At 51.4% G+C, this 10,514-nt stretch overlaps 1 protein-coding gene across 1 annotated transcript; it reads right to left on the bottom strand.

Annotated features, from left to right (window-relative positions):
• Positions 1-467: 467 nt before the first annotated feature.
• On the bottom strand, positions 468-9,825 carry Rfc5 (replication factor C subunit 5). Its single transcript, XM_032886462.1, has 10 exons — positions 9,688-9,825; positions 8,571-8,635; positions 7,390-7,526; positions 6,405-6,484; positions 5,539-5,612; positions 4,391-4,550; positions 3,769-3,850; positions 3,337-3,466; positions 2,782-2,859; positions 468-1,858 (listed from the first exon to the last, which is right to left on the bottom strand). Exons 1-10 carry the CDS (start codon positions 9,744-9,746, stop codon positions 1,800-1,802), a joined length of 924 nt encoding a protein of 307 aa, XP_032742353.1. The 5' UTR covers positions 9,747-9,825; the 3' UTR covers positions 468-1,799.
• Positions 9,826-10,514: the final 689 nt, after the last annotated feature.

Here is a 10,514-nt window from a genome sequence, read left to right as displayed (position 1 = left end):
AAACTCCCCATGGACAAGAAAACCGATGTCTCCCTTTGACAGCACATGCTGAAACATCTCCCCCTGAGAATCAGCACAGTGCACTGGGTGCCTCCAGCCCCTCATCTAGCCCAAGGGAAGTCTGGTCCCAAGGTAACAGTCTGACAGCCTAGAAAGAACGGCCTCGTGGCACCATCTTAACAGGAACACAGGCAGACAGGCCAGTGCGGATTAGAACACAGAACACTTTATTCTCACTGTGGAGTACTTGCTGTGAATACAGGGAAGTTTGCCCCATCCCTCCCCCACAAGCCAGGCACGCAGTCTGAAGGCCAACTGTGTTGGAATTTCTTTCCTATTTTCACAATAGAATTTGGAATCTGGTGGAAGCAGGGTCTGTCTCACTACGCTGGCCTGCAACTGCCAACTGCCTGGCACTTCTGCCTCGGCCTCCTGAGTCCTGAGGTTGTGGGCAGAAGAGACTGATTTTGAAATTCTTAACAAAACATTCGATCAGAATCCTCCTGGCACCCATTCAGAGTTGGGAGACACTGAAGCACACTCAGTTTCCACATTAACACTGCAGCCAATTTTGTCATCCCAGAGAGTGACAGTGAAGACTTTAAAGCAGCCCTCTCCATGGGGCGGGGTATTTTCCCCTATAGAAGACAAGCAGAATGGATTCTTACAGATTAGAGTTGCTCTGTAGATCCCTGCTCCAAACAGCCACAGAGAGCACTATCTAAATGCCTGGGGAGAAAAGTCTGTGACTGATTTTATCCACTGGCCCAGGGCAGCATGTCCTCTGTCCTCCAGTCACCGATGGGCCTGAGCAAGGGCCAAGGTTCTAGGCCTCTGCAACTCAGGCCTTGGGTTTTCTAGGCCTCTGCAACTATCAAGTCTCTGGTAACTTGAAAAGCAGCAATGAGGGAGCTCAGCTGTATCTTCTCACTGGTGCCGACAGAGAGTCTGTACCTGGGGAGAACAGCCCCAGGTTGAGTATAAAGCAAACGCTAGGCCCTGCCTATCGGCGAGAATGTGGGAGCTACTGTAGCCTGCACAAAAGGCACTGGAGCTGACAGACACACCCTGGTGAGGACTCTGGTCTGTGTCCTTCAAGTTTCTTCTCCCTGGCACTCAGTTGGCCATTTGATTGAAGCTGCCGAGGGCAGATTAGAAACTCAGCACCAGGAGGTTCTGAACTGCACTCGGCATCCATCCTTCCTCTACGCACAGAGGGCAGGGTGCATGGGGTGAGGGTTAGGAACCGTGCTATAAGGAGCTCTGCAGATGCTCCTCTGGTTGTGGCATTGCAGCAGAGAGCTGGAGGTTCGTGACAGGGCAGTAAAGCAGGAACTAGCAGCTCATCTTGTTACTTTTAAATGCCTGGCCACTAAAAGCAAAATCACTCCCAACATAGTGATAGGAAGTGACCTACTTTGTGTACATGAGCTAGTGACAGTCTCCTGGAACTTGTGATACTAGTATTTGGTCGGAGCCCAGTGTGCTGTCCACTTAAATGACAGCTGCCAGCGTCACTGGGGAGTAGTGACAGTGTTTACTGTGCTCATGTGTGCCACAATGCCTTAGTAAGCAGAGTAGCTGGCCATCTCCTGTCTGCACGCCCAGTGTGAGGAGAGCAAGGGCTCAACTCGCGCAGGGGCCGCTCTGTGCTCATCCTCCGCACTGCTGCCCTGGGCTCTGGAGGCAGCACACAGCCTTCTCCACAGTGTACTGGGCACTACCCCAAACCAGACTGCCCCGTGTGTGGATAGCACAGAAGCCAAAACTAAAGCCAAAGAATTGAAATGGGAAAACACTCACTCAATGTCTGCCATTTTGGTCAGTAAATGCATCCGAACTGAAGACGGAAAGTCAACTGAGGGAAAAAAACAGAATCTAATGAGCAGGATCACCCCCCACACACAGGACTTCTGACAAGCATGAGCATCCCTCCGACCCACTGCATGTAGGTCACCAGACCGATGAACTGAGCCCGGTATAGGCCCCACTGCTTTCTATCATACACAGGCTGGGGTGCAGCTCAGGACGAGATGAGTTCCATCACACACACACACACACACACACACACACACACACACACACACACGCGCGCGGCCCCATCCCAAGTAGCCTCAGACCCTATCCATTGGAGGTGGCAGAAAGCTCACTAACCAGATAAACTCATGTTACCCAGAGGACAAACTTAAGCAACAGAGTCCACACGGGCTCACAGTCCTGGGACCTGAGAGCCTCTCTGTTTGGGGGTGGCTGCTGGGAGAAAAGGCTATGTGGAGGAGCCCCTAGGGCCTCTTCCAAAGGCTGACATCCCCTTGCCTCATTCTGAATGGTCTGGGGTGATTCCCAGGTTCTGCCCATGCTGAGACTGATCGCTGAAACAAGGCAGTAAACAGGAGCAGAAAGGCAGCTTCCTGGAGGCTGCCTAGTTTACAGGAGCACACAAGGTGACTTCCAAGTGTCTTGGGTGCAGACCCCAGAAGCAAGGGTGTGGATACAGCCCTGTGGTAGATTACATGCTTCACATGTACAAGGCCCTGGATTCAGTCCCTGGCGTGGGGAGCATGTAACAAGAATGAAAGATATAGTACTTCCTATCCAAAAAGTCCCCTTTAGGAAAGAGCCTCTATGCAGCTCTAGGAATTAAAAAGGGGCTGCAACAAAGCCATTCAGAACCACTCAAGATTAAGGATCAGTCACCCTCTTCCCGTTTCTGCTCAAGAGCAAAGACCTTATGCTCTCTGTGGCCATCCCAAAGCTGTGCCTCCTCTCCAGCCCAGTTACCTCTGTGCACAAACAAGTGAACCTCTGTCAGGATGTCGTGCAGTGCCAAGCCCTTCAGAGTCTTCAGCTCCATGATATCTAGGGAGAAGCAGCTAAGGTGAGAGGAACCATTCCAGAACATGCTGTGGGGAGGCTTCAACAGCAGACCCTGGAGGCCGACCTGGAAATAGGGGTCTTCATCCCAGTAGCTGTACACAGGCCCAATTCTGACTTGACCCCTGTTACCTTCAATAAGGCTTTTCTACACAGTACAGCCCTATTGCTCAGACAGCAGAGCAGACCTCTCTTTGAAGGGTCACACAGCCACCTGTAGCTTTCATTTAACTGCAGAACAAGGTCATGAGTCCATTTAACGATCATGAACGGAGAAGCTACATACAGCCTCACTCACTTGGGCTGGAGCCATTGAGGAGGAGAAGGGTGCTCTGCCTGGGGATACTTGCTTCCCATCAGCTGACACCTGTCACCCAGCAGGTATAGGTGCTGGCTGTAGTCTGGGCTTCGAGCCCCCCACCCCCCAGGCCTGAACCTGGCAGCAGTCACCAGAAAGGATACTTTTGTAGGCAGTGGTGAAGTCTTGATTCAGCATCCAGTCTAGAATGTTGGCAATGTCTGTCTTGAGTGGGTGCCCGGTGCAGGTGTAGACAGTCTCCTCTGTCACCTTCCCAAAGGCCATATTGGTACTCTGCAGGAGGAGGGGGCCCAGGGACTGTCAGCAGCTGTCCTGCCAGTGACATGACACAGGCCCAGGACAGTGGGGAGGGCTGCCCTCCACTGTGAATGCTGCCCCATGCAGTAGAGCTGCAGCGTCCTCCCATAGCTTAGAGCAGCACCGGGACTTCCCATTAGAGCGCACAGGCAGAGCTGGTGCGCGACAAGGAGAATCTTACTAGGTTTCTGAATGAATGTGTGGATCAGCTGGCTGTCTTTCTTAGAAAACTATTTTGAAGCAATGGTTTGAAGAGCCTGCAGTGTGACTGATCATACCTGCAGAATGTTCAAAGCCCTTCGCATGTCCCCACTGGACAGAGTGACAAGGGCCTTCATTCCATCTTCACTTATGTCCACGCTAAAAGAAAATGGGCCAGAGTTAACTGAAGCTGTCTGCAAAGAGCAAAATTTCATCAACCGTATGATCCTTGAGTGACGAAGCTTTAAAAGAAGGAAAACATCAAAAGGAGGTGACAGGACTCTCCTGAACATCTGAGCTACTGCAATGCTTAGGGACGTGTGTCACATGAGTAGCTGGATCCAGCCAGAGCTTTACTACGGACCAAGGCTTTAAGGAGGTGGCTGCTGCAAGAGACATTTCTGGGAAGAGGCCACTGCTCGGCATCTGACGGCCAGAGTGGATCTCAGAGCAGAGCCTTCCCTTCCAGCTAGCTGGCAGCATCTGCAAAAAGGGACTCAGCAAGTCAGTTCCCAAGACAAAACAGAGGGAACAGCCTGCAGGAATGTAGGTGTGGAACCAAGGGTTCAGGAGGCAGAATATCCAGGGCCCACGGGAAATGGCAGCAGCCCACACTCCCTCTGCTTAGCCACTCTGCCCAACCTCCCTGCCACTCAAATCCCCACACCTCCCCTCTTCCTTCTTATAAAACAAACTCACTTCTCTTCTTGTACCACATGTTCCAGCCGAGGAACCATGAGCTCAGGTGTCAGAGGGCCAAATCGGAACCTCGTGCACCGTGACTGCAAGGCAGGGATGATCTTGGACAGGTAGTTACAGATGAGGCAAAACCTGGTGTTTTCCGTGAACTTCTCAATCACTGGGAGAGAAACCAAACACTTCACATAAGAGGACCCAGGGAAGCTTAAGGATACTGAGAGTGAGAACGTGGCCTGTGGGGGTAGAGGGTATTATGGGACACGAGCAACAGTTCAGCTCAACCCCCATCCTGTGTAGTTCTCAGTGTATACGGAGCTCACGCTGGGCTCAGACTCCAGGTGATCCACCTGCCCCCATCTCTGGAGTGCGTGGACTCTGTCCAGTGTGAGTCAGCACACCCAACTTGCACAGCTAGGACACGCACCATCAGAGTGCACAAATGCACCTTTTTATCACCTCCACAATTCTAGCACTCTTCCTCAAGATCTGGCCCCTCCGTCCAGGAGCTCCCATCCCTTTGTACAAGATGCTGTCTGAGGTTGTCGAGACCCACCTTGTCTGAGCTGACTCTGCACACTTCCCTGCAGCCCATGTCTGAAAGTCTAGGAGCATTCAGGGAGCAAGAGCCAACAGCACTGAGAGACCAGTGTCCCCACACAGATCTGCCCACACCGAGTCACTAAGCAGAACAAGATGCTGAAGGAAGGGTGCCAACATGCTAGGACCAGAACACATCCTGCTCCCTCTCCCAGGTCTCATTTTCCCAGGCTCCTGAAGCTGTTCTTCCCTCCCAGCAGTGTTAGCAGGAGCTGCACACAACGGGTCTTTAACAGGATGGCACCAGCCCTACTCCACAGGAAAACACAGGGCTCACCCCATACCATGGTCACTCCTGCACTCAGTCTTTCCTGGTGTTAGCTTTACCGAAGGCAGAGGATCTGTCAGTGGATAAGGGATTTAAGCCTTATTTCCACTGAATGACAAAGGCCACCCATCCTGAGGGTACTGAAGGGGACCTAGCTACAGGGCAGTCTTGTCTGAATCACTGGACTAAGTGGTGCCTCCTGATGGAAAGGTCACTTGTACCCAGAATTCCCGGCCTCAGTTCACTCCGTGGCCAGCTGGTCAGATGGGGCAGCAAATCTCACCTCGTCTCAAGGCATTCTGGGCATCTTGAGTCATGGCGTCAGCTTCGTCCAGGATCACAAGCTTAAACCCTCTCCTAGGAGAACAAAGGCATGTGGAGGTGTCCTCAGCTTCCTTCCACACCAGGCTGAACCTCCATCTTCACACTCAGGCTACCCCACGTCCATCTTTCTCAGATCCCGATGTAGGCTGATACCCGAGGCATTCACGCTTGCCAATCATGCTTTCATCCTTTAGAAGTGACAGCTAATTCCACCCTGAGGTGTTAGCCTTCCTTACCCACCGTATCCTGTGTCAGCAGCTCGCTTGTGGGGCAGGACTGAAACCCAGGGATGTGAGTAGGCCACGCACAAACATCCCATGGCTATGCACACACCCAAGCCTATTTAGCACTGTGTGCACATGTGTGAGAGAGAGTATGTAAGTATCACGTCACACCACAAATATGGAGAAGGTCATAGGATGACTTGAGGGAATCAGTTCTCCCTTTTCCCATGTGGGTCCTAGGAATCGAACTCGGGGTCATCAGACTGGGTAGCAAGTGCTTTAGCCTACTGAACCATCTCATCACCCTCTTCCTTGCCTAACTGACCACCATGTCAGTCATCGTTCCTGATCACTTATCCCTGTTTAAGTTCAGACCAGCTCATCCAGCAGTGGATGTGATTGTCCAGCTAAGGACCCATGTGGAGCCAAAGGCTCTTGGAATCTTCTAGCATTTCCACCTCTCCAGCCACTGAACTGGTCCCTGCTTCTGACCAAGTCGTCCCTTCTTCCCTTTCACACCAGCAAGGGGGGACCAAATAGTGAAGCTGTGTCCCAGCCCTGCAGTAACTGCAGGAAGAGAAATTCTACAAATAATTCTCACTTGAAGATTGTCCTTGTGCTGGCAAAGCTGAGGATTGGCCCCCGGACGATATCGATCCCTCGGTCGTCGGAAGCATTCAGCTGCACAAGGAAGAGAGGATGCCGTCACAATCACACCGTGTGGCAGCCAGTGTCATCCAGCCATTCAGGTCTAATGACAGCTAAGATACAGTCATCAAAAACGAATGCCCTGGACTCAGCCTCACGTGCCATCACACATCATCCTAAAAGGCACAGTCCTCCTGCTCCAAGGAGCATCCACATAAATACAGGAAATAAAATCCTGAACCAGGAAATCTGCCACCAGCACTGATGCTAATTTAAGCCCTCACTGCCTGGAGGCTGCTGTGCTTTGAAAAAGCTGGAGAAAGAAGAGTGGCCAGCAAGGGGCTGAGCCTCAGATCTACTGCCTAAGTCAAATGCCTTCCTCTTGATTGAGGGTCTTTTGTCTTCAAGTTGGCCTTGAACTCACATAGCCTAAGTTGACCGTAAACTTCTGACCCTCCTGCCTCCAACTCCTGTGTGCTGGGATTATAGGTACACAGACTGTTTGTTATGCTGGGATCAAACCCAGGACCTTGTGCATGACTTACATCCCCAGTCCCTCAAATGCTTTTCTTTCAAATACCACGATTAGGTTTCTGTAACCTAAGGGTATTAAAGTTGTCAGCCAAGGCCCCAACAATCCACAGATGGCGTGTCTCAGTGCAGTAATCTGAGAAGATCCAGATGAAGAGACATTTTTAAAGGTGTTTGTAGAATAGTGGTTCTCAACCTGTGGGACTTGACCCCTGGGGCTGGTGTCGATTGACAGCCCCCAAACCGCCCTCTCCCATCCCCAACACACACACACACACACACACACACACACACACACACACACACAAGACCCACTGGCCAAACCCAACCAGGTCAGGGTGTGAAAAAGGACCAAAGGTGAGTGTCCGAAGGTCTGAGCTCTTGTGGAGTGAGAGTGTCTCCCTCACCTCCAAGACCATGGAGCCGAATTCTTTATCTTTGTACAGTTGCTTGGCACAGGCCAGAATGGTGGATGTCTTTCCTGTGCCTGGAGGGCCATAGAGAAGGAGGTGTGGCAGGCGGTCTTCACTGATGAACTTCTGAACTGCAGGACAGGAAGAAGCGACGACACACGTCAGTCTCTGGGTCCTGCATGCTCACCTTAGCACCTGTTTAAGCTACATCCAGACGTGCTTCAGTTCTTCGGTGACCCAGTCAGAGCAGACAGGGAGGGAACGTCCTGGAGTCACACCACGGTTTGTCTGTCTGTCTCTCTATCTCAGGAGGGTCTAGAAAGTTGAGAGCAATGGTTCTCAACCTGTGAGTCTTGACCCTTTTAGGAGCTACATATCACACACATATCCCGCATATCAAACATTTACAATTTGTAACAGTAAATAGCAAAATTCCATTTATTAAGTAGCAATGAAATAATTTTATGGTTGGGGAGTCACCACAAGGAACTGCATTAAAAGGGTCACATCTTTAGGAAGGTTGAGAATCACTGGTTTAGAGGCACAGCCTCATTGGAGGAATCAGGCCACCAAACACATGCGTTTGAGGTTCATACTGACCTCCATTCGCCACCCCCACCCCTACCCCCGCTTAGCTCTCTACTTCCTGTCTACTATGGAGCAGAATGCCCCCACTGCCATGAAGTTGCGCTCACCAAGGGTCTAGAGTCAACAGAGCCAAGCACGGTGGACCAGAACCTCTGAACCCACAAGGCAAAGTCAGTCATCTCTCCTCTCTGTTGTCGTCGTGGGGGTGGGGGAATTGGCAGGTGCCTCGGCTAAGCTGGGTGCTCTTGCAGAGGACCTGGTTTTGGTTCCTAGCACCTACAGGGCAGCTCACAATAGCCTACAACTCCAGTTCCAGAGGATCCTGGGCCCTCACCTGGCCTCTGAAGAAACCAGGCACACATGGAGCACACACTTATATGTGTAAACAAAACACCGAAACAATAAAAACAAACCAATCTTTAAAAATGTGTCCTCTTAGATATTTTGGTGCACTATGGAGAAGGAAACACACAGCCCATTCTATAAAGCACAGTCCATCCTTAAGTGTCATCCAGCAGGGACGGCGTCTTCACGAAATGGACCCAAACCCTCCCGCCAGAACAGCAGCAGCAGACACAGGTACTCACTGGTACTCAGGATGTCCTGGTGAGATATGAGATCGGCCAGAGTCTGTGGCCGGTACTTCTCAACCCTGAAATAGGATTCACCATGCGTTACAGTTTATACGCCAAGAGTCATGGGTTCTGTTACATGCAAAGAAGCCCTTCACGTCCTAGCAGCAGAGGAAGAGAAACCCTTCACGTCTGAACAGAGTCAGTGGCACTCACAACCAAGAGCTGTTCAGTTACCACGAGACATCTGTCAAGCCGGTTAGCTGTAATAACTGCAGAGGGTCTTAGTGGCCTCTTTTGAGGAGAGGTCAGGAGGTTGCTGAACATCCTCCAGTGGGCAAGACAGCTCCCTGTTGCTCCACACCAACAGTGCCCCCGCCCCCAAGACAACAGCGCTGAGACTGCACAGCTTCAGTTAGGCACCGACTCATACTCAAATACCCACAAGCAAGTGAAGGGCAATACACTTGGGATTTGGCTTTCAAGCGGGAACTGAGTGCTGAACCATGCTACCGAAAAGAACAACCCTGAGTTCCAGAAGCCACACTTAAAAGACCACACCGTCTGTAACTCCACTCCTGAGAATTTAACGTGTGATCCAAGGCAATTCTTCCTCCTCAGTAGAGACCAGAAAAACTGAAAAGAAAGCATGGCTGGGCAGGCTTTGTTTAAAACACCGCTAAACTGCTGTAAGGTCTATCAGTATGCAAACTCTGGGGCCTTGGGGTGGATCCCGGGAATCCATGCCAGTAAAAGGAAAGAATTGGGTCCTGCAAGTTATCCTCATCGCCACAAAGGTGCGCTGCTACAGTCCCTTCCCCCGCAAATAAGAGGGAGAGAATGCAAGCGCTGAATTCGAACACGAGTTCGAATCCTAGCCTACCCACTCCTCCGGTCTCTGAACCTTTCTAAAGAAACCCAGGATCAATCTGTTAGGGTCATCAGAGCGCAATGGCGATGCTCGAGGCACTTGAGGATGGCTGAGCTGAACTCAGGCATAAGATCACAGTTCGGTTTGGAAGCGGAGGGGCGGCTTGCGGCGCAAAGGCTGGGTATCCGGCCGGGAGCGGGAGAGGGACATGCAAAGCTCCTAGGAAGAAGGGAGGGAAGCAGGATGCGGGGCCGCTCCTACCAGGGCAGGTTCCGGGCCCGGGCCGCCGGGGGCCGCTGCTGCGAAGGCGCCGCCGCCATGACTGACAGATGCTGCAGGGACCGGCCACCGAACCACTGGACTCGGAGTCCGCGCGCAAACCAACCCTCGCGAGTCTTCGCCTCCGGCTTCCGGCTTCCGGCTTCCGGCTTCCGGCCCCCCGCCCCGCCTCCTCCCCGTTGCTAAGGTGCTGGTTGCTAGGTAACCGGAGTCGCGGGCCTGCAGCCAGGTTAAGGCCTTAGCCGGCAGTCTTAGGCTTTCAGGAAGAGCAGAGAGACAGCGCACTACAGCTAGACTTACCTTAGGCCTCACCAGGACCGGATCCTACCAGCGTAAGGGGCAAGCCGCAAAGGGGCAGCGAGTTCCGGAGCCAGAAACACTTCTGAGGCTGGGGTGTGGTCAGCGCACCCTTGGTTCCATAACCAGCAACACGCACACACAGTCACACACACAGTTACATATATAGATATACATCTACATACATTCCCATTCACGGACACTCACACACTTATATACAAACATATACGTTTGCACTCACACATATACACATATGTATACACAAATACACAGTTGATATGCACACATACATACGCATACATATATACTCACATCATACACATGTATAATACATATCTACACACAGAACATATTCAGACATATACACATAAGTACACACAGTTACATATAGACACATACATGTATACATATAACACATTCATAAATATACACACAGACATCTCTGTTTTACACACACACACACACTTTTTCCTACAGTGAGAGGATCACAGACCAATTTTATTTATTTATTT

The sequence above is a fragment of the Rattus rattus genome, chromosome 16, assembly GCF_011064425.1.
Source record: "Rattus rattus isolate New Zealand chromosome 16, Rrattus_CSIRO_v1, whole genome shotgun sequence".
Classification (NCBI taxonomy): domain Eukaryota; kingdom Metazoa; phylum Chordata; class Mammalia; order Rodentia; family Muridae; genus Rattus; species Rattus rattus.
The sequence above is the reverse complement of the archived record's forward strand: the minus strand, read 5'-3'. Positions and strand labels throughout refer to the sequence as shown.